The 23,813-nt window shown below is 45.8% G+C and overlaps 2 protein-coding genes across 2 annotated transcripts; both read right to left on the bottom strand.

Moving 5' to 3' along the window:
* Positions 1–310: 310 nt before the first annotated feature.
* On the bottom strand, positions 311–13,999 carry hhipl1 (HHIP-like 1). Its single transcript, XM_069661291.1, has 9 exons — positions 13,544–13,999; positions 12,038–12,684; positions 11,753–11,896; positions 10,480–10,808; positions 9,796–9,922; positions 2,068–2,210; positions 1,893–1,974; positions 1,630–1,712; positions 311–1,422 (listed from the first exon to the last, which is right to left on the bottom strand). Exons 1-9 carry the CDS (start codon positions 13,838–13,840, stop codon positions 860–862), a joined length of 2,415 nt encoding a protein of 804 aa, XP_069517392.1. The 5' UTR covers positions 13,841–13,999; the 3' UTR covers positions 311–859.
* A 3,934-nt stretch (positions 14,000–17,933) lies between these two features.
* Positions 17,934–23,647, bottom strand: LOC138590783 (cyclin-K-like). Its single transcript, XM_069661140.1, has 10 exons — positions 23,167–23,647; positions 22,652–22,733; positions 22,097–22,228; positions 21,556–21,661; positions 21,093–21,150; positions 19,645–19,814; positions 19,370–19,542; positions 18,718–18,748; positions 18,562–18,615; positions 17,934–18,103 (listed from the first exon to the last, which is right to left on the bottom strand). The coding sequence occupies exons 1-10, from the start codon at positions 23,451–23,453 to the stop codon at positions 17,934–17,936; spliced, it is 1,263 nt and encodes a 420-aa protein (XP_069517241.1). The 5' UTR covers positions 23,454–23,647.
* Positions 23,648–23,813: the final 166 nt, after the last annotated feature.

Genomic DNA, 23,813 nt, shown 5'->3' with positions numbered 1-23,813 from the left:
ACGGCAACCATGAAAACACCTCTCCATCTCAGCTCCAGACTTACTCCGTTTCAATAAAATAAGCTCTCCTCTTGAACAAACTCTTCTCCCCACAGAAATATCCATCAGTAGTTGACAAAACATGATAAAAATACAACAAAAATAAAGATTCTGAGAAATTGAGAGCTACCAGACTTTGCTGCTACCAGTTGAAGCACATGTTCTAGATATGTGTGGTATAGGTTCAGCCAAGTTGTTAATATATATTAACACTTGAAACCTGTTACCTTCTCTTCCTTTCCATCAGCTGATCAGAGGTCTCTCAGGGGGGAAACTTTTATTAAAATCATCTATCAGAGAGATCATGACACAATCAAACAATCATTCAGTGGCTATTTAACATTCATCATATGAGGAAATATTACATTTACATGTGTTATAGTAACAAATCACTGAGAAGACTTCATGCAAAGTGCACAAATATACATTCAATTAAACATTCAAGTCTGCAGTGAGCAATTAAAAATATACTTTTATATAAACATTCTTTTAAAAACATTGATTGAGAGAAAATTAGCTTTACACGACACATAACTGCAGCACGAGCCCTGATGTGTTAGAGGTCATCAATACTTACATCAGTATCTGATCCTGGTTTTAAGTTCACCTGTGCGTTCATGTCTGTTATCATGAGGACAAAGTATGATCATTTTTAGCTTCATATTATTTAACTGTGGAGCATCCTGCTGGTCATGTGATCCATTCGATATGATCATAAACAGAAAATCTCCACTGTGTTTATATCAAACTATCTGTTTTATCAGAGTTAGATTTAGGTTTGATTTTAAGACAACAGGTGTATGATAATTACTTAGGACATTCAGACGTGTATCACATAGTTTCCGCAGATCACTCCAGCGTCTTCGTAGTGGGCGCAGTTGTGCGTGGCCACGCCGGCGTGTTTGCAGTCGAGCAGGCTGGACTCAGTCCCGTCACACTGAACGTCGTCTAGAAGGATCCGCAGCTCCTTTCCCTCCCCGAACTCTGAGTTTTTAGCTGCTTTTAGAGCGAACCTAAAGCCGAGCTGCCGGCAGACCACTGCGGCGTTGTTGGTCGTCCACAGGTCGTCACACACAGTACCCCACTCCCCGCCCACGAACACCTCCACCCGTCCTCGATCACTCCGGCCCTGGTCGTCCCCCATCAGCCTCACTGCTCCGTCCTGGACCTCCAGTGGCCTCTCCGCTCGGGGTTTGCCCTTCCTGCGGCGGCCTTTCCTCCTTGTATGTCGGGGGGCTTTGGTGGTGCTTGTGGAGGGCGGAGACGTGGTCCAGTCTGGTCCTAACTCACCCAGACGGTCTATGAGCTCCTGGATCCAATCATAAGACTCTGTAGGCGGAGCCTCAGTCTGGTGTCTATTGGGAGGTTCCACGCCAATCAGTGCTAACGAACAAAAGTACAAAAACTAGTTTATTAAAGGCTAAATGACTAGCTAATGATAAACTAACTAGCTTAATAAATGCTAACAATAAAACTAGTTTAATAAATACTGACGATAAAAAACTGGTGCTAATGTTAATGTGAAACAGACATGAATTAAAGAGCAGATTGATCAGGGTTAGGGTTAACTCAGATCAGGGTTTGACTCACTCTCCTGAGGAACAAACTTGATAAGGTTACTCTTCACTCTGACTGGCTGAGGCTCGTAGTGACAGTGTCGCGGTGGAGCTCGTCTGAAACATGAAGAATAAAAACAGGATTAGAGAAGACACAATAAGCAGCACAAAGCAGCTGGAGGGATTTAACATGAATACAATTACATGTCACTGTACATGTCAGAGTAAATAAGAAAGCTGGACTAAAAAGACTCAGATTTATGATTTATTTTATTTAAATGTTTGTCTCTTTTTTACCTCGATGGATCGATCACTTTATAAACGACTCCTGAAGGCGACGTTGCACTCGGGACTCCAGTGGACATGAAGTAGAGCTCACCTGATGGACAGGATGACATCACAGATAGAAGAGGGACTGAGTATACCTGTATTTATATACTGTATATGTATATATAGAGAGAGTTTGAGTTACCGGCCTCGTCCTCGGCGAAGGAGATGATGTACTGCTGGTAGTTGTTGATGAGTTGTGGGAAGGTGCAGGTGAGACCCTTCCCCATACAGATCTCATGATATCTCCACTCACCTGAGCGATCCTCCTGCAGACTCATCAGACGCCTCAAACAAAAACACAAACAACGTCTAAATTACATGATGTGTTTTCATTCTTACCAACCTCTACGGTGTGTATACTTTTTTACTGTTGTACTGGTACAGTACTTTACAGTACTTAGAGAGTATACTACAGAGTACAATGAAGAGTATACTACAGAGAGCAATAAAGAGTATACTACAGAGTATAATAGGGAGTATACTACAGAGTACAATAAAGAGTATACTACAGAGTATAATAGGGAGTATACTACAGAGTACAATAGGGAGTATACTACAGAGTATAATAGGGAGTATACTACAGAGCACAATAAAGAGTATACTACAGAGTATAATAGGGAGTATACTACAGAGTACAATAGGGAGTATACTACAGAGCACAATAAAGAGTATACTACAGAGTACAATAGGGAGTATACTACAGAGCACAATAAAGAGTATACTACAGAGAGCAATAAAGAGTATACTACAGAGAGCAATAAAGGGTATACTACAGAGAGCAATAAAGGGTATACTACAGAGTATAATAGGGAGTATACTACAGAGAGCAATAAAGAGTATACTACAGAGTATAATAGGGAGTATACTACAGAGCACAATAAAGAGTATACTACAGAGAGCAATAAAGAGTATACCACAGAGTATAATAGGGAGTATACTACAGAGAGCAATAAAGAGTATACTACAGAGTACAATAGGGAGTATACTACAGAGCACAATAAAGAGTATACTACAGAGAGCAATAAAGGGTATACTACAGAGTATAATAGGGAGTATACTACAGAGAGCAATAAAGAGTATACTACAGAGAGCAATAAAGAGTATACTACAGAGTACAATAGGGAGTATACTACAGAGAGCAATAAAGAGTATACTACAGAGTATAATAGGGAATATACTACAGAGAGCAATAAAGAGTATACTACAGAGTATAATAGGGAGTATACTACAGAGTACAATAGGGAGTATACTACAGAGTATAATAGGGAGTATACTACAGAGAGCAATAAAGAGTATACTACAGAGTATAATAGGGAGTATACTACAGAGAGCAATAAAGAGTATACTACAGAGTATAATAGGGAGTATACTACAGAGTACAATAGGGAGTATACTACAGAGAGCAATAAAGAGTATACTACAGAGTATAATAAAGTGTAGGGCTGCTTTTTCCTTTACCAAAAGGGTCTTTCGCGGTGTCTTTTCTTGAACGATCCTCACTGCTCTGTCAATTATAAACTAAGAACTGGTCATAGGCCACGTCTGTGGGAACTTGCGGTGTGAAGTTTGCTGTCTGTTGAAGTGTAAAATGTTTTAAATCGGTATGAGCTGCTGTTAATACGAATTCACTGAGAATGATTTGTATAGTATATATAATAGCACCATGAATTGCGCATCAGTTGCTCCGCTATCTGCTCTGTCTCAAGGTTCGATTCTCAAATCATATTGTATTAATGATTATCAAGGGCAAACACGTCCATAAACTGTTTCTACTCCTTACAATTTGCTCTTGTTTTGTGTCTGATTGCACCTCCAACCTCTGCCGCGCAGAGCTGCACAGAGCTGCACTCTCATTAATTCTGTCACATAGTCTACAGATGATGAGCTGGATGGGGAGGGGGCACGTCCCACCAGTTTATTGTGAAGGTGAGGCTTGACAGATGTGATATACGTTTAACCATTTATAACAAAGCTTCCTCCCTGGAGTAAGCCAGCAAGAGCAGCTCGTCACAAACACTCTCACTACGTAACAGCTCAGATCATCTTGTGGTGAAAGTGTGGCCGTTATGTGCCGGGGTTAAGCCTCAGACGGCCCCGTACTGATTTAACCCCGGGTTATAACAATAATAGTCGCCTAAGTCAAAGTAATATTTACAGACAGTATTAATGAAAAAAATTAATTGTGGAATTGTTGCGGATGTTTGTTGTTGTCAGTACGTGGCTGTCTGACTATCTGGTGGCCATTATTTTTCCTCAGATGTCACCAGAGGGGCTCCATACTTTACTTTTCTCTGTGTTTCGCTCCTTTATTGTTTGGTCATATAGCAACTCGGGGATTGAATTTCAGGTGATTAAACAAACTGATCGTGTTCCTCTGTGATGCAGACACCACCATGTAACAAATCTTGCACAGTATTTGTTGCTGCTCCTCCTCAGACTCTTTGAAATGTGTTTCCAAACAACTTAATTACTTTGACCTTTGTTGTTGACCAAAGGCGCTCTCTCCGTCAACTTGGCTCAGACTGAACTACATGCCACTACAGCCTGGCAGGTGAGTGTGGGCGGGGAAAATGTCACTGCTGAGGGAAAGGGGTGCACTGGATTTATGTCAAAGGACAAAACGAGAGAGTATACTAAAGAGTATAATAGGGGGCGCTGGTTCAGCTCAATCGGTAGAGCAGGCGCCCCGTTTACAGAGGATACAGTCCTCGTCGCACTGATTGCAGTTTCGCCTCCCGGTCCTCCTCACTCTCTACTCCCAACATTTCCTGTCTCTCTTCAGCTGTCCTATCGAATAAAGGCAAAAAGCCAAAAAAAATAAGGACTCTGAATACTACAGAGTATAATAGAGAGTATACTAAAGAGTATAATATAGTGTATAATAGAGAGTATACTAAAGAGTATACTACAGAGTATAATATAGTGTATAATAGAGAGTATACTACAGAGTATGATAGAAAGTATACTAGAGTATACCACAGCAAATACTAAAGAGTATAAAAACACCTCTGGGGTTGTTCCGGGTGGCAGCCTGCTAAAATCGCCCCTCATCATCTTGGTGTCTTTTCTTTATTGTATTTGATATCTTTTACCTTTATCGATTTTCTTTTTATTCAAGTAGTTTGTTAACTTTTCTTGCTTTAAAGAAGATGGAGCACCGAACTTTCTTACTTGTTTTTCTCGTGTTCGGAGTACTTTTATTGGGCCCAATCCCCGTCCTAGCAGAGTCGTGCCAGGGCTCTATTGTTTACACCAGGGACCAGCTGATGGGACTCCAACACAGCAGCGTAGCCGGCAAAAGACCGAAATCACCAAGAAGCTAAGGAGGAAGTACCGGGCTGCAGAGCTGGGAGGAGACGATAGCTACGGAAGAGGAGATACCGACCGTACCTTCCCTCTATCGTTATGGGAAAGATCACGTTTGAATAAGATGGACGAGCTAACATCACTCAAAAGGAGTGAGAGTGTGTTTCAGGAAGGATCTGTTCTGTGCTCCACGGAAACATGGCTGCATGAAAACATACTGGACTCTATGGTGAGTTTAGCCGGCTTCCAGTTGGTGCAGGGGGGACAGGAGTTGCAGTGAGAGCGGCAAGAAGAGGGGAGGAGAAGTCGCTCTCTATGTGAACAACAAGAGTGCAAACGTGGACACATCACTGTTAGAGAACGTGAGTGCAGCCTGGACATCGAACTGTTAGCTGTGAGTCTCTGTCCATATTATTTGCCCAGAGAGTTTTCCCAGGCCATCGTCTTTGTTGTTTACATTCCTCCCGCGGCTGATGCGTCGCTGGCTGCTGACGTCATCAACTCGGCACACAAGATTACAGGCCCTGCACCCTAACGCCTTCATAGCAATCTCTGGGGATTTTAACCACGTAACATTGACATCGACCCCGCCCACTTTCAAACAGTTTGTGGACTGTAAGACCAGAGACTGGACCTGCTGTATGCTAATGTCAAAGAAGCATACAGCTCCACTGCTCTCCCTCCCCTGGGCGGATTGGATCACAACCCAGTACACTTTAAGACCCTTTACATCCAGCGTCCAGCGTCAGCCTGTGACCACCAGAACTGGACGAAGGGGGGGTCAAAGGAAGCTGAAGAGACTCTTCAGGGCTGTTTAGAGGCAACTGACTGGGATGTTTTCTGTGATGCTCATGTGGAGGACAAAAATTGACTCACAGACACCATAACTGATGTCAATTTCTGTACGGACAATCTCATCCCCACAAAAACTGTGCGCTGTTTTGCAAATAATAAACCTTGGGTGAGTAAGGACATTAAAACAACACTCAACAGGAAGAAGGGAGACACCATCTCTCCTCAACGACTCTCTTTGCTACTGTCGATTCATCTCAGTCTTCTTTCACCCCTCTCCCGTCTGGACTCTGTAACACCCCCCTTCACTAACCATCACCGCCGAGGATGTAAGAAGAGAGTTCAGCTGGCTTTACCAAGGAAGGGCAGCAGGCCCGGACAGCCTCAGTCCCAGAGTGCTTAAAGGATGTGCTACTCAGCTGTGTGGTATCTTTCAGCACATGTTCAACCTGAGCCTGAGCATGATGACTGTCCCTGACCGGTGGAAAACATCACACCTGGAAAAAACATCCAAACACCCACAGTGACTACAGACCAGTAGCTTTGACTTCAGACGTCATGAAGACGGTCCTGTCACCTGCAGAAGCTTTTGTCATGAACTGGGGACCAAGAAGAAGGACTCAAATGCAAACACACAGACCGGTGATCAAAATTCAGAAACGGTTTAGGCGGTGTTCGGTACACAGATGAGCAGTCAGATCAGGCAGAGGTATCAAAAACGTGAGGCAGTAAAAGGCAAGGTAACTAAGACAAAACAGGGTTAGATCAGTAGTCAAAAACGAGAGCTAGGAAACAGAATGCTGGAACGCAACACAGAGGTACAAACGAACTGGCAACGAGACAGGGGAAGACAGGGTAAAATACATGAGGTAATGGGGCTGATGAGACACAGCTGGGGAGAGCACAATCAGGAGCAGGTGAGCACAGGACAGGGGAGGGGCAGGACACAGACCTGGAACAGAGACAGGGGTGAGTGATTTCAAAATAAAACAGGATATACCAGACGTGAAACAGGAAGAAAAATAAAATATAACTTAACCTAGCGGGCGGACATGACAGTTTTCGGATGACTCTGCCATCGTGGGCTGTATCAGCAGGGATCAGGAGGCCGAGTACAGGAGTGTGCTGTACAGGTCGTGGAGTGCTGTGGACTAAACCACCTACAACTCAACGTCACAAAGACAAAGGAGCTGGTGGTGGACTTTAGGAGACGAAGGACCGGTCCAAATCCAGTCATTATCAACGGAGCAGAGGTGGACATTGTGAATGAATACAAGTACCTGGACGTCCACATCGACAATAAACTGGACTACAAACACAGATGCAGTTTACAAGAAAGGTCAGAGCCGCCTGTATTTCCTCAGGAGACTCAGATCTTTCAGCGTCTGCAGAACCATGCTGCAGATGTTCTATCACTCGGTGGTGGCCAGCGTCATCTTCTACGCAGCAGTGTGCTGGGGCAGCAGGCTGAAGACACAGGACGCTAACAGACTGGGAGTGGAGCTAGAGTCTCTGGTGGAAGTGTCTGAGAGGAGGATGCTGAGGAAACTCCTCAGTATCAGGGACAACACCGCTCACCGCCTGCACGCCACACTGGAGTCCTACCAGAGCACCTTCAGTGGCAGACTGAGACCACCGAGGAGCAGCACAGAGCGCCACAGGAAGTCTGTTCTACCTGTGGCCATCAGACTGTATAACTCCTCCCCATTCAGCAGGAGGAAAAATGGAGCATGAAGAGACTTAAGCGTCTGTACTCTGATAAACTACAACAGCAGTTTTCAGGGGGAGATGCTGGCTAAGTCTGGAAGGGTCTCAGACAGCTCACCAGCTACGAGCCGAAAACCCCCCCACTCTGTTAATGACCTGCACCTTGCCAATGACCTCAATGAGTTTTGCTGTCGCTTTGATAGACAATGGGACAGTCCTGACACCATCCCCCGTGACTCCACTCAACAACTACAGCTTATCACCTCAACCCTCCCCTTAACCACAGCAACAACCCTCTCTATCTTGGAGAGAGATGTTAATAGGATTTTTAAGAGACAGAACCCCCGCAAAGTAGCCGGACCGGTCCCCCCTCCACCCTGAAGCCCTGTGCCGATCAGCTGTCTCCGGTGTTCACAGACGTCTTCAACACCTCATTAGAGACCTGCCACATGCCAGCCTGCTTCAAGGCCTCCACCATCACTCCTGTCCCCAAAAAGCCAAGGACCACAGGACTTAATGACTACAGACCCGTCGCCCTGACCTCTGTGGTTATGAAGTCCTTTGAGCGCCTGGTGCTCTCACACCTCAAGGACATCACTGAGCCTCTCCTGGACCCCCTGCAGTTCGCCTACAGAGCCAACAGGTCCGTAGATGACGCAGTCAACATGGCCCTCCACTTCATCCTCCAGCATCTGGACTCAGCAGGAACCTATGCCAGGATCCTGTTTGTGGATTTCAGCTCTGCCTTCAACATGATCATCCCGGCTCTGCTTCAGGACAAGCTCTCCCAGCTGAACGTGCCCAACTCCACCTGCAGGTGGATCACTGACTTCCTGTCCGACAGGAGGCAGCAGGTGAAGCTGGGGAAACACGTCTCTGACTCCAGGACCATCAGCACCGGCTCCCCTCAAGGCTGCGTTCTTTCCCCTCTGCTCTTCTCCCTGTACACCAACAGCTGCACCTCCAGTCATCAGTCCATCAAGCTCCTGAAGCTCGCGGACGACACCACCCTCTTTGGACTCATCTCCGGTGGGGACAAGTCTACTTACAGGTGGGAAATTGACCATCTGGTGAGCAACATCTGCCGTCATCACCATCAGCGACTCCACTGTTTCCACTGTGGAGTTTTTCCACTTCCTGGGGACCATCATCAGCCAGGACCTCAGGTGGGAGCTGAACATCGGGGTGAGAGGGTGACTGGCTTCAATCTGGCATCTCTCCAGGACCTGTACACCTCCAGGACCCTGAGGCGTGCAGGTAAGATCGAGGCCGACCCCTCTCACCCCGGCCACAGTCTCTTTGAGACCCTCCCCTCTGGCAAGAGGCTGCGCTCCATCAGGACCAAAACCTCCCGACACAGGAACAGTTTCTTCCCCTCTGCTGCCAGCCTCGTCACCAAGGCCCCGACAACACTCCACCCCCCCGCTTGACATAGACTGTCATCCAGCCCCTCAGTCACTCAACAGTTCACAAATGTTAAGAATCTAAATCAGACTATGTGTTACATTAACGCATAGTGAACTTTTATATTGTCTGTACACTGCACTATTTTTAACTTGATACTGTAAGCTTTTTGCACTCACCAATATCCTGCGCTGTTGTACATATTTTGTATTATACGTATTGCTTTTTATATTTCATAACTAAACACCTGCAGTCAGTCACCGTCACAAACAGAATCTCCTCCTGGCAGAGTTAAACTAGCTTATTCATTATTTATACAGTCTATGGATAATAACCGCTAGCTGCACTGAGGAGCATATAGCCTAGCTTCATAGCCGTAGCTGGCGTATTCATGCGGCCCGCCCATAGAGCTCAGCCATTGGCTTCAGCTCGTTCGTGCTCCGCCTCTTTGCCTGCCTCTGGATTAGGCAGCGCCGGCGCAATTTGGGCTTCAAATTGCTTCTTCAGAAACCAATGGGTGGCGTCACTGAGACTACGTCCATAATTTATACAGTCTATGGTCTGATCTGATGAACATCCTGACAATGTGAGCTGTGAGCAACTCAATGTGAGCGCGTGATTTTACATGAACAATTGCAATATTGTACCTCAGTGAACTCACCCGCTCATGAAGTCTCCGAAGATGTACATGCCTTTCAGGTTGGGATATTCACAGCCTCGGTACACGTAGCCTCCAGTCACAGACTTCCCCATCTTATGAGGGTAGGCGTAGATGGGCAGGACGTCGTCTGAGGACACAGCAGAGTCAGTCATGTGATAAAAGAGTTTCTATTTTAAAATATTATTCATAATGTATTTATGAAAGAAGTGTGTCTGGGTGTATGAGTATAAATAGACTGAATTTAAATGAGACTTACCTTGAAAACATGCAAACACTAAAAAAACATGTTTAAATGATGCACAGCAGAGATTTGCAGAGTGAACCGAGGGGAGCATCTCACTTCACACTAACAAGCTGTTAGATTTAAATTATTTATTAAACCTGTGAACAATGTGATCAATTCAATAAATTAATTTCTGATTCAACAGCATGCTCTTTGTGGATGATGCAGCAGGATCATTGATAATCATCAGTTGATGTGTTTCAACATCAGCGATCTGCAGCTTCTCATTATAAACCTTCAGAAAGTGTTAAATCAGTGCGTGCAGAGACACCTGAGTTTATGTAAAGAAAAGAGTCCCAGCCTTCATCACACAAACAAACACCGAGACCAGTTTTGGCATCTGTTTCGGGAGAATAACAGGTAACACAGGTCTGTTTCTGACCTCGTCACATCACACGTACCCAGCGAACTGTTGGCGCACAGCTTCTTGTCGTAGCAGGAGAATCCCTCTTTGGCTCTCCAGCCGTAGTTTCGACCTTTCTCGATGATGTCGATCTCTTCAAACTTGTTCTGACCCACATCTCCGCAGAAGATCCGACCTTTGCCCTGTTTGGTCTGCGGGTCGCCCCGGTCCACCGAACACCTCCACATGTTCCGGACGCCGTACGCATAAACTTCAGGACGAGCTCCTCGCTCGTGTATAAAGGGATTATCAGGAGGAATTCTGTACAGCGGACCTTTTTCGTTGTCGTCCACGTCGATACGTAGAACTTTACCGAGCAGAGCCGATCTGAGAAGGACAAGTAGGTAAGAACAGAGTTACTCTTTAAAACACACTTTAGATTAATATGTTAATGTCAGGTTTAGCTAACTGCAGCTGGTTTGAAGACGAGAGTTTTTGGCCCCAGTGGCATTTGAAAATTTGATATAAGTTTCGCTTTAACATCCACTGAATGCACAGCTGGTAAGTTGGATTGTTTTGCCGTGCTTCTTCCTTCAAACAGACGTGACATCGTAGCTAACTGGTTTATGCATCCTTCAGACAGATCGAGATTGAGGCCGAGTAATGCTAATGTTAGAGAAAGAACCCCTTCGTCAATAACAATACGACTGTATAATGAGTAAACCCGTGATCTGTCTGAATGGATAATGGACTGTAGGTTATGATGTTTTCCTGACACAAACCTCTGAGCTGCTCCACCGAGGGTGAATCAATGAAAGGCGCCCGGTGCTTAGGGCCCCAAGTCTCTTACTAGACTCTTCTCCTCTGTGGCCCCCCGGTGGTGGAACGAGCTACCAAACTCCATTCGGTCCGCAGAGTCCCTTTCACCTTTAAGAAGAAGCTACAGACCCAGCTCTTTATGACCTCTGACCTTAATGATGATGATGTTATTGATGAGGATGACATTGAGGATGTTGGTGATGTTGATTAGAATATTCATTATGATGATGATGACTATAGTGACCTCGTTGATGCTGCTGCTGATTATTATTATAGTCCTCTTCCTGTCAGCACCTGTGTCCGATCACACCTGAAGCTATGTGTTGGCTCTTACTGACTTCGTTCCCTCCTTGTGTTGTATTAACTCTCAGATGTACGTCGCTTTGGACAAAAGCTAAATGAAAGCTAAATGAAATTTTAACATTGTAATACATGTAACTGCTGACTTACTAAAGGTTCTTCCCTAAAGTTAAGTATATCCTTGCTTCCTCTACTTTTAGAGGATGTCTCACTTGTTCTGGGCATTTCCATATTTTCCAAACGGGTCTCCGGCCATCCCCCCGTCCCCGGTGAAAATGTACAAGAAGCCATCGTCTGCAAAGAGAAGCTGCCCTCCGTTGTGGTTCGAGGCTGGTTCATCGATCTCCAGGATGACCCTGAACACAACGTGGACACATAGAAACATACATAATATATAAAGAACATATGTAACTGAAGTTCTTCAGGTTAGAGATGTTTCTGAGATACAAAAACCCAGATTTTCTGTTTTCTAACCCCGGTGTTTGGTGGGTTCGTACCTCTCGGAAGTGTGATCCACCAGGTTCATGTCATTGACGGACACGTGGAACTCGCTGATCCGGATGCGTTCATCGAAGCCAACCTCCACAGAGTAGTACACGTACAGCTTCCTGTTGTACTTGTACTTTGGGTGGAAGGTGAGTCCCAGGAATCCCCTCTCGTCTCCCTCCCAGGACGACGTGAGGACGGCCTTCGTGATGTTCAGAAACGGCTTCTCCAGTCTGGACCGGTCCGGCAGGTACGTCCACACCAGGCCCACTTGCTCGGCCACAAAAAAGCGGTGCGTGCCGTCGTTGGCGTGCACCATGGCTAGTGGGTTCCTCAGCCCATTGGCGACTTCCTCCAGGCAGAGCTGCAGACAGCCGTCAGAGTCAGACTGGACCCGGCCCAGGTTGTGGGTCAGCTTGTGGTTGCTGAGCAGGTGAGGGTAGCAGTAGTCTGGGTCATCCAGCTGCAGGTACCGACAGAGACGCGATTCGTTGTCTTTCAGTTGGGCGACGGTCAGGTCGTCTGAGAGAAGGGGGAGGGTGGAGCTGCACTTCCTCCAGAACATGGAGCAGTAGTCCGGACAAAGGCCAGGGATGGTCCTGATCGGGGTGCTCGGGTCCTCTGTGTCAAACAGGTGAGCTGCAAACGGAGAACACTCCTGCAGAGAGGAAGAAGAGGAGCAGGAGTAAGAAAGAACAAGAAGAACAAGAAGACGAGGAGGAGTGAAGAAGAAGAAGAAGAGGATGAGGAGTGAGGAAGAAGAAAAAGAGGAGGAGTGAGTGAGGAAGAAAAAGAAGAGGAGGAGAAGGAGTGGGGAAAAAGAACAATAGGAGGAGGAGTGAGTGAGGAAGAAGAACATGAGGAGAATGAAGAAGAAGAAGAATAGGAGGAAGAAGAAGAAGAAGAGGAGGAGTGAAGAAGAAGAAGAGGAGGAGGAGGAGTAGTGAAGAAGAAGTAGAGATGGAACACAGAGGGAAAATGAGCAGGTGTAATAGGGAGATATTTATTGATTGTTGATAAATATATCATATATATATATATATATAAATATACATACATATATAAATAATAATAATAATATTATTATTAATAAAACTCGTTCAGCAGCTGTTTGATCAGTGATGGTGAGAGCTGATGGAGGAAACTCTCAGGTCAGGTGATGATCGTTGATTAATCAATAAGAGGATATTGATTAAAGCAGAAAAAGTATCTGAGCAGCCAAACAAAGGACGTGTGTGTAAGAATAAAATACTTTTTCTCTGCTGTATTGTTCAAACACCTGTGTGTGCTCCTACCTGTGAGCTGCACAGTCACAGTTTACCTGCACAGATAATATACAGCAGAATATATACAGCATATCAAGAGTAACACAGAACACACACCGAGTCAGAGCAATGTTTCAACATGTACTGTTGGCTCTATTGATCTGAAATCAGAAACATGCGTGTCTGTCTGTCCCCCGGTGCATGCTGGGTCCTGGTGTGATTCAGGTATCGACCTTTGAGCCTCCTGCCTACCTGACAGAGGAGCTCCTGGACGAAGCTCGCGCAGGTGGCGTAGCCGTGGTAATCAAACTGGTCCATGATGGAGTAGTATTTGTCCATGAGCTGCTGGTCCCGGTTTGAGTCACAGCAGCCGAACTCTTTGTACGACACGCAGAACTGCAGCTCTCTGAGCGGCCGGAACGGAGGCTTAAAGTCTAAACACTGCGGGTGAGCAAGCACCGGACCCGAACACGAAACCAGGACACACAAGATCCAGATCAGACCCGGGACTGAACCGGAACTTGCAGCAGAACCAGAACTCCGCTCCATGATGGCGCTGATCCTGGAGCATAGAGCGGAGCAGCCGCTTCCTGTCTGCACTTTGACTCCGATCACCACTGTGGACTCTGACGTGGGATCCGCTCTGCCCCCTGCACCGCGTCCTCAGTGCACCGCGTCCTCGCTGTACCGCGTCCCCCGTGCACCTGGACAGCCTGCGTCAGGTCTCAGACCGGGACCATCTGTCCTGGAACAGCTGCTGACCCGGTTTAGCAGCAGAGAGGTAGAGAGAGAGAGAGAGACAGAGAGAGAGAGAGAGAGAGAGAGAGAGAGAGGAGGACTCGGGCACACTGCTGCATGTCTGTGTCTGTGTGTGTGTGTTACACTGATTTTATATGATCACCTCCAGCAGTGACGTTATTGTCTGCATCATCAGCTCCTTTATGAACTCTCTTATTTCAACAAAACGTTACTTGTTGTGTCACGTCCAGTCTGCTGGATCTCCATCAGACCGCGCGTTGCATTGTGGGTCTGTGGGATCTTCTGTTATTGTAGTTTTTGTGGTAAACTGACAATTTTTGAAACAAATTTATATTGAATAAGCGTGTTAACACATGTTAGCCAGCAGGTAGCGCCATGAACCAAACTACGGTCTGAACCAGTTTAGTGCTGTAATAATACATATAATATATGAATATCAATCATAATTATATAATAACGATCCTAATAATAATTTGTGTCGCTGGCTCTCTGAATTAAGAGAAACTGTGTTGTGTGTCTGCAGAGACTCTGAGGTGTCCCTCAGTGCAGCTCACTCTCCACATTTACACTTGTATCTGTTCACACACTGAGTGAAGCACGCTGTGCGTGTCAGACATTAAACATAACTTCACTCTGTAGGACCAGTGACCCTCTAACTCATGCTGCTTACAGGGAATTGAATGAAGAAATGTCCAAAGTGCCAAAGACTCAGTTAGCAAAAAGACATATTTAATTAATATAATAAAAATACATAATTAAGCAGAATAATAATAATACATTTTATTTGAAGGCGCCTTCAGAATGAAAGATGAAATTACAGAGAAAGTGTTGGAAATGAAACGTTATTGATCAAGACGTAAATATTCAGAAATGGTTCTTGACAATAAAAACACGATCCAGTCACCCTGCGAAAGCTGCACCTCTGCAGGTATGTCAGGTACAGTAGGGATAAAGGTTTGTTTAAAGTTCAACAGTAGTTTTCATTCATGTGTATATATTGTTTTTTCATAAAGTAATGACCAAGAGTTTTACAAAGTCAGTGGGTCAGAATCAATCTGCAGCACAGGAAGAGGAACTCTGGAGTTTCAAAATAAGATACTTTTAGTAGAACTTCATCCATGCAATTAAACAAATTCCGGAGAAGTTAACTTAAAAAAATCGAAACGTGCTGGAACCAGTCATGTGATTCTGGGTATACTGGGTCTGATGGTGTCCCAGTATCCGACCATTATCACCTGCTGGTCTGTGTGTTAGTTATTTCTATTTACAGATTCTACATAGAAATGTAGAATCTGTAGGCAGGGACGTGGATTTCCAGGACAGCAAGTTTCTGGTTTCTGTTTGTAGTACGCTTGTAGTCCTAGTAAAGTTGACCAATCACGTATCCGTAGGCTGCGGCGTATGCAGAGAAAAACAGTCCGTTAGGAGAACAAAAGAGGAGGAACATAATCCGCGTAATGACATCCCGGCTCCCATCAGCGTCATCTGACGACAAGTCAGCTTCTTATTAATCTCTATAATCAGACACCTGCATGCTAACAGCTAACAGTCTGTTCTAGAGCTAAAATTCTACTTTAGAGAAGATGACGCTGTCATGAAAGCCGTTCAGATTTCCAGACTTCCTTGAATGCATCAGAAATGATGGCTCCGCCCTCCGTCTCATGTTACAGTAGTGTTCTTCTCCTCCTGAGGACAGACCTGACAAAGCTTCATGTTGACTTGTTCCTAATCTGCATCATAATGTTGTTATTTCAGGAAACTGAAGAGCCGTTAATTAAAGTCACTCACAAGAAAAACGTGTTGTTTTTCTGTAAACAATGCAGCACGTGGAAAAGGAAGTCGTTTATTGCTGTCTGCTGGCTACACGCCCCGGCATGTTCACAGGTGTCCCCAGAGGCTGAATCATTGTCAGACTACAACCGATGGGATCCGAGGTTGGTGTTGTTAGTGAACTCTGCTGGTGTAAGGAGCTCTGCTGCCTGTAGACCATCCATGGTCTTAGTCTGTCAGAAGAACAAACAGAGACCAGAGAGACTGAATCAGACAGTCTGACCCGGATCAGACCCGGTCTCTGTAGTCTGGTATTACATCTATCATGGGAACTTAGCCCGTCGCAGCTCGGTTTGTGTTTCCCTCCTGCTATCAGAATCATGGATGGAATGGAAGTGGGTCTGCTGTCGGACACGTACCTGCTGAGGCTGGAGAAGGAGGACCTGATCCGGATCCTTCCATGTAGCAGCATGTGTTTATATTTCAACACGCCGTATGTAGCTTATATTAACAGATGAACACAGTCTGTTCTGATCTCAGGTCAGTTTAAACCAGGGGTCTCCAGCAGGTAGCTCCTGAGCCTCTTACCTGCGGCAAGAGGTTCACAGACACTGTACAAAAATCTGACGACAATAAAAGCTCCTTGAAAGCCTCCTCTCACTTCAGTTCAATCAAATACACAGATGTCCCGCCCCCTACAATACAAAATAATAGGATAGGCCAATCAGCTGTCAATACCAAACGGTGATGCTCCTGGCATGTTTGTCAACATCTGAATCTAACCAATCACAGCAATGTTGCAGCAACCTCCATCGACAGGTGGGGTCAGTTATGCTGTACGCTAGTTGAGCTAAAGCGAGGAGTTCGGTGCTGTTAGCCTGTTAGCCACATTTATGATGGTTATGAAGGTGGCCACGCCCAGAAAAAGCAGGAAACATACTATTTCCACGGGGAGTGGGAATCAAGTTTTTATTCACGCATGTGAAGAACGAGCGTGTGCGCCTCATCAGTGGGTCCAACGCATAGACTGTATAAAAAGATGGCTGACATGACAGCTCCCTAAAAGTGAAGCCAAAACATTTCGGCCGCCCCCTGCTGACTGGCTGCAGTATAGCTCATAAAGCCCGCCTCCTCCATGTTAACAGATGGGACATGAGTCAAACTATAAGATCAAAATACACACCCGATAAATTTTTCTCAAACATGGTTTCTGTCATTATAGTTAGTTCTTATCCTGTTGATTTATGTCCAAGTGTTCATTTTTCTGACAAGTTTACTTTTAATTAGTTATTTGATGCTGTCAAAATGATGATTGACAGCTCTGTTGACAAATTCGGCTCCTGCAGCCAATCAGTTCCGGGTGAGCAGAGCGGAGTACAATCCGCGAGTGGAAACGTAACTAAAACAATCACTACAGTCATTGAAGTTTCCATACCTGTGAACTTTAACCTCAGACCAACACAAGAAGCTGTTCTGCTGTTAAACACGCCGGCGTGCGGGATCCTTGCTGTTGTTTCGGTAAGTTAAGTGTGTGTTTGGGTTAGCGGAAGTGGCTACGGCCGCTTCACTCGCCGATCTCTACTGCGCAGACTCTGGCTCCGTATGACGTAACCATCGCAAGATGGCAGTGCCTATCACAGGGGCTATTTTGGCATCAATTTCGTACAATGGGAGCAGATGGAGACGCTTCGTCCATCTTTATATACAGTTATTGGACCAACATTTCAGGCGAACAAAGAATCAACAGGGGGCGCCAGCAGCAGTTACAGCGATGTGATGCAGGTAGCTCTCAGATGAAAGAAGGTGGGAGACCCCTGGTTTAAACATATTAAAACATTGTGTCTTCATGGTTCTCATCTCATCCAGGTGCCTCGGGTCAGTCCAGGGAGGGGGGGCATCCCGGGCGGTAGAGGTGGGGGCAGCTGGTTGTGTCCTGCATTAGAAGGAGGGGGATACGCTCCACTCAGACTTGGTGCAATCCCCATGACGGAGGGGGGCGGAGCCAGCAGGTAGCTGTAGGCTGACAGAGGGGGTGTGTGGTAGGAGGTTGCTCCGGGGGGGTAGAGGTGGTAGCTGAGGGGGGGGGCACAGGTCTGAGGTACTGAGGTGTTCATCATGGACTGGATCTTCTGGTAACCCTCACTGGACAGCAGCGAGCTGGAGGGGGGGGGGCAGGTCTTTGGGAGGGGGAGGGGGAGGAGGGGGGCAGTGGGGGAGAGGAGGGGGGGGGGGGTTTAGAGGGGGGTTCAGGGGCTGGCGGGTAGGAGGAGGGGGGTTTAAGGTCTGTGGGAAAAAAAAGAAGCAGTGAGGGGGGGTGCATGTCACGCCAGCTGTGTAAACGTAGTTAATGCATGAGAGCGGAGTGTGCACGGGAACACAGACTGATCGTGTCTGTGTTCATTCAGTGAGAGAGACTGCGTTTATTTATTCATACAGGACGATCCCGAACCGATGATGGGCAGAGACGGCGTGGGTCAGAGACATGATCCACGAGCAATTATCAGTTTAATCATGCAGCGCGGGGAGGACAGTGCTCTGCTCCTGACTCAGTCGGGTCACAGTCTGTTGGGTCACAGTCTGTCCTGTATTTCCAAGAACAACCTTTATAAAGCATAAACAACATCTTCACATGCTGTGAATGAGATGAGCCAGAGGTGATAACTCTGAACAGACAGGTGATGGAGACGTGAAGGTGTGATGGATTCATTACGGACACACAGCATTGAAGCTGAGACACTCACCTGTGTTCATGGAGACTGGAGGAGGAGGAGGAGGAGGCTCCAGACTAGTGAGCTCTGAAACACAAAAACCTGTTTATAAAGAGCAGAATGGTTAAACATCAATGATTCTGAGCTCGACTCAGTGTGTCTGAAAGCTCTGTAGAATGTTTTACTCACTGACAGGCTTGTTGTCTTCTTTAGGAGACGGCTGAAAATAAAGATTAAAAAGTATACTAGTCAGAATAAACACAGCCCAACACATAATGGGATCAGACCATGTACTGTTCATCAGATATATGATAAACATAGACTCTATATAACACATATAATAGACATAGACTGCATGTAAGAAGTGGGCGTGGCTACAGTGACATCACCCACTGGTTTGAAGCCTGTAGTTTGGCATTGGAGCAGTAGCCATCATGATTTTGAATCCAGAAGTTGACCATGTTTGGCCAGCAGGGTTTAAATGTCACACTCTGATTGACAGGTCGCCATGGTAGCGACCTGTCAATCAGAGTTAGCCCCGCCCTAACCCCTCCCCCTCTTCCTGGTCTGTGTGACTCTCAATGGGAGCATCAGTGACTAAATGAACATCATGCTGTGTTGAAGAAGACTTGAAACTAGAGACTGAGACCATAAAGTCATTAGGAACATGTTTACTGAGGGACACATCAGGAGAGGAGGAGGAGCATGTTCTCATAGACTTCTATAGAACCACACATCTTTTACAGCCAATGGAGTCGCCTACTTCTGAACATGCATGAGAAAATGCAGGTGTAAGACACTTCTAATACACAATCTGTGGATCAATTAGTGGTCCTCTGACCTGTGCAGGTCGGGGGGGTCGGGGACTGGTCTGGGGGGAGGTCTTCTTGGTGGGGGGAGGGGCTGAGGGGGACAGGATGGAGGGTGGAGGGGGCGTTTCTCCAGTACCCATTCCTCCATCAGGGATCTGCTGTTTGGCCTGGGAGTACAGGTCCAGGATCTGATGGCAGATATCTGAGTGATGGAGGAGAGCAGGTTAGACGAAGTATGTAAATAATTATACGATCTTATAATGTACAGTGTGATCAGTGTGTGTGTGTGGAGCGGTCACTTTACCTTCCAGGACCTCCACCGGCACGTCGTGGACAAACTGCTCCCACCAGCGGCGGCTTGAATGTTTGTATGTCCATTCCTGAACATCAAACTTGCAGAGACGCCCGGCTAGGTACATGACGGCTACAGCAATGATCTGAGGCTCCCACTGCAGGGCCACCATGGTGCACAGACTGTAACACATGATTATTATTGTTATTCTTTATCCATCCTTATCGTCCTCTTATCCGGGGTCGGTCGCAGTGGCAGCGGGCTAAGCAAGTTAGCCCAGATGTCCAGCTCCCAAGCAGTGTTTTCCAGCTCATCCTGGAGGATCACAAGGTGTTCTCAGGACTGTGGGGTATATGATCCCTCCAGAGAGCTCTGGGTCAGAAAACCTCCTCAGGTAAGTGCCCTGAAGATCCTGAGCCAAACCACTTAAATGGGCTCCTTTGGTGTGGAGGAGTGGCAGCTCTACTCTGAGCTCCCTCCGGTTGTCTGGGCCCATCTTACTTTCTGTAAGCATAAGCTCAGACATCCTGAAAGGAAAATCATTTCAGCTGCTTGTATCCACAATCTCATTCTTTTAGTCACTGCCCAGAGCTCATGTCCATAGGCGAGGGCTGGAACGTATATAAACTGATAAATTGAGAGTTACGTGTCAGCTCCCTCTTCATCAGGATGGTCCGGTACAATGCCTGCATTACCGCTGACAATGCACCAACCCATATGTCAATCTCATGATCCATTTTACCGACCCCTCACTGTGAACAAGACCCAGAGATACTTCAACCCTAGAGCAATCTATTGTTTTCTGGCTTCAAACTGCTGCAAATCGCCCCAATGCCTGCTGGAGGCCACTGAGGGGCTTCTTAACTACCTCAGAGACCTCTGCCAAGGATATAGGTAAGGCTTCCCCTGGATCATTGAACTCTGCTTCAACATCCGAGGACATGTTGGTTGGGTTCAGGAGTTCCTCAAAGTGTTCTGCTCTTCCACTGCATAACGATATCCCCAGTCAGGGTCAGCAGTTCTCCTCCCCTGCTGAATACAGCACTCAGTCGTCTGAAGATTTACCAAAACTTCCTTAAGGCCAACTGAAAGTCCTTCTCCATAGCCTCCCTGAGCTCCTCCCACACCTGAGTTTTGCTTCTGTGACCATAGAAGCCGCAGCTCACCAAGCCAACCTAGCCACAAGCGGGTTGCCGCCACAACAGACAACTTCCAGCAGCAGATTCCACAACGGAGGCTTTGAACTTGGCCTATTCTGATTCCATGTCCCCGACCTCTGTGTGAAGCTGTGTGTGGACGTGAGCCCAACTATATCCTTTCCTGCCAGAGAGGTGATGTTCTACGTTCCAAGAGCCAGTCTGTGCAGCCAGGGATCAGCACACCTAGGTCCAGCCTTTGCCTGCGACCCGGCAATATATTACTATGTTTATTGAGGCACAAGCACAGGTATCTGAGCTCACCTGTCATTGACGAAGGTCCAGGCCATCTGAACCAGCTTCTGCACCTTGTTTTTGTCACCTGAAGATAGAAGAACATTTTTTAGTCTGTTAATGTACCTGAGGGAAGTTTTTCCTTACAACCATCCTGACACACAATAATAATGCATTAAGTTATTACATATGATTAATGAACAGGAACTAATACAGATTAATAATATATTTATTATCTATATATGACTTTATATGGATTCATAATATCAATAATGTATAACTCTTTTAGCGGCTTAGCGTAGCGCAGCAGGAACTTTTACTGATGAATGATGTTAATTATGTATTAATTATTTATATGAGTTTGTATGGATTGATGGTGTTAATAATGTAATAACTTTGTAAACATGGGAACCTTTTAGCTGTTAAACGTGGTGCAGCAGAAACAGGTACTCATTAATAATGTTAATAATGTATTAATTGACTACAAAGGAACCTTTTAGCTGCTTAGCGTAGCGCAGGAGGAACTGGTACGGATGCTCCACCTGCAGGTCAAACTTGATGGTCTGCAGCAGAATGCGTTCCAGCACCATCACCTCCTCCTGCGAGGACAAAGAATACTTAATGGCCACATAAGGACAGCATCCAGCATCACACAGAGAGCCTTTACTGTAGGCAATGATGCAGCACACAGTTAGAAAGATTTTATTGCTTGCACTTTTCATGTTTTTACACTTTGGAAGACAGAGAGGAGTAATGAGTAGCAGAACAACATCTGGCCCTCCAGCTCATCTTTGAGTTATGAAACACGATAAACAAACTGACAAACTGATTGAACACGACCAAGGTAACAGACGTGTGCTCTGATCAGTATGGTTTAATACTCTAATGGCAGTTTTACTGAGCACCATGGACACAACTTTAATCACTACTGACTGCTGTACGGAGTGTTTGGGTTTGTACAAATCCTCCTGAAGTCAATAATTAAAATAATTATATATTAATAATTTGAGCACTAGTCGAGTTCTGATACTGACCTTTGGATCGTCTCCAAATTGAGCGAACTGGACATCGTTGAGCAGACTGCGAGCTGTCTTTATGATGTCTTTGCACTTCTTTGGCGTCTCCTCCACTTTACCTGCCAGGAAGAGGCAGCATCCTCCTGTCACCTGCAGACACAGCTCAATGTTAAAACACACCGTCTCCTTCAGACTGACAGTAGATTATGTTTGTGTAAGTTTATCAATGCTACTGAGGAGGATTTAATAACATAGGATAGAATAATATAAGATTAGAGGAGTCAGAGGAGGTGCTCTTGTTTCTACTCAGTGTAAAGTCGACGTGTTCAGGCTGACTTGTGTCCGCAGATCTTTTTAAACATAGTCGTCGGTTTATTATCACATCTCTGAATATCTTCTTCTAAAAAATCCACAAAACATTCAAAGTTATACAGTTTAAATCTATGAGGTGAAAACATGATCCTGACACTGGTGGCTCTGTAGACATCTTATTGTAGCTATACATCAGACAGGAGTCAGTTGAAACACACAGATGTTCAAGTCTGACACAGACAAACAGCTCTTAACACTCACATATCTGGGGAACTGTTTGAAGGAGTGAAACATGTAGAAACGATGGAAGTAAACGATCCCTGTGGCCAGAGTGTCGTAGTGTCTGCAGCAGCTCAGGTTAAGAACAATGACAGAAGGAAAATCAACATCTATCACAATCGGTTTAAATTTATATATCACCACAACCAAAGTTATCTGAGGACACAAGCAGAGTAGGTCAAGAGCGTCCTCTGTGTTACATTATTAACAGAGACCCACCGTGAGCAAACACACAGCTGTTATTATATTGTCTGTACAGTCTGTTATTACTGCTGATGAAGGTTATCTGATGAATAACTTGAATACATGGGACTGGTCTCATGAGTTTATACTCTTTCTCCGTTTCATTTGTATGTGTATATAACCATGTAGTCTACAGCCTGCAGCCTGACGCACGTCACATGAAGCATCCCCGCACACCTGTGTTTGTTTCTGCTGTCAGCTCTAATAAATCAGTATCTCTATATTTTAACAGTTACATTTCCCATAAAGGATACAGGCCGAGCCTCGTGCCCACATCGAAGATGAACCTGGCCCCCTCTCTGCGGTACCGGGCCTCGGTGGCCGGGTCCAGCCCCTCTGCCTGGGACGGAGTGTGGACCAGGTCATTCTTGTCCCAGTACCAGCATGGTTTGATGTGGTCCAGGCCGGCCGGGTCCTTCCGGTCCCAGTACAGGAGGGGTCTGATGAGGTCCAGGGTGTTCGGGTCCGGGCCTTCCCGCGGGGGCAGGACTGGAGGCTGGAGGAAGTTTCTGTTTTTGTTCTGACTTAAATAAACCTGCATTTACTCTGCAAGCGACCAGAGATGCTACTAGCTTACGTTACTATAATCACTGCTCCACAATTGTAGGGAGTAAAATAAGCACCATTTTTAAAAATAGCAGCTTGACGCAGGGCTGACAGTAATTAACATTATTTAAAATATCTTCCACATTTATCTCTCCGTACAATAAACAGTTACACACCCGGAGCTGCTGTAGTAACGCTGGAAACTGAATACTCTCCATCCATCCAAACAAAGAGCATCGGACACCGCCGGGGACACTTCATGATTGACATACAGTTCAACCAATCAGTGAAGCTCAAACATGGCCATATAAGGTAGTTTTAATCGTTCAAAAAGTATGTGTCCAATCACAAGCAG

The sequence above is a fragment of the Semicossyphus pulcher genome, unplaced genomic scaffold (genome assembly GCF_022749685.1).
Source record: "Semicossyphus pulcher isolate SPU_LCO1_2020_fin unplaced genomic scaffold, fSemPul1.0.p SCAF_14, whole genome shotgun sequence".
In the NCBI taxonomy this organism is placed as follows: Eukaryota; Metazoa; Chordata; class Actinopteri; order Labriformes; family Labridae; genus Semicossyphus; species Semicossyphus pulcher.
This window is presented reverse-complemented; position numbering and strand designations above follow the sequence as displayed.

What these genes read in the sequence shown, in the direction of transcription:
- hhipl1 (XM_069661291.1), bottom strand. Translation starts at nt 13,840, where the DNA reads ATGGAGCGGAGTTCTGGTTCTGCTGCAAGTTCCGGTTCAGTCCCGGGT. An exon ending in TCCAGGAGCTCCTCTGTCAG is followed by an intron (nt 12,685 to 13,543) that starts GTAGGCAGGAGG and finishes TCCTCTCTGCAG; the next exon opens with GAGTGTTCTCCGTTTGCAGC. An exon ending in CAAGTTTGTTCCTCAGGAGA is followed by an intron (nt 1,423 to 1,629) that starts GTGAGTCAAACC and finishes TTTGTTCGTTAG; the next exon opens with CACTGATTGGCGTGGAACCT.
- LOC138590783 (XM_069661140.1), bottom strand. Translation starts at nt 23,453, where the DNA reads ATGCAGGTTTATTTAAGTCAGAACAAAAACAGAAACTTCCTCCAGCCT. An exon ending in GACCCCCCCGACCTGCACAG is followed by an intron (nt 18,749 to 19,369) that starts GTCAGAGGACCA and finishes CTTTATTTTCAG; the next exon opens with CCGTCTCCTAAAGAAGACAA. An exon ending in TCCAGTCTCCATGAACACAG is followed by an intron (nt 18,104 to 18,561) that starts GTGAGTGTCTCA and finishes TTTTTCCCACAG; the next exon opens with ACCTTAAACCCCCCTCCTCC.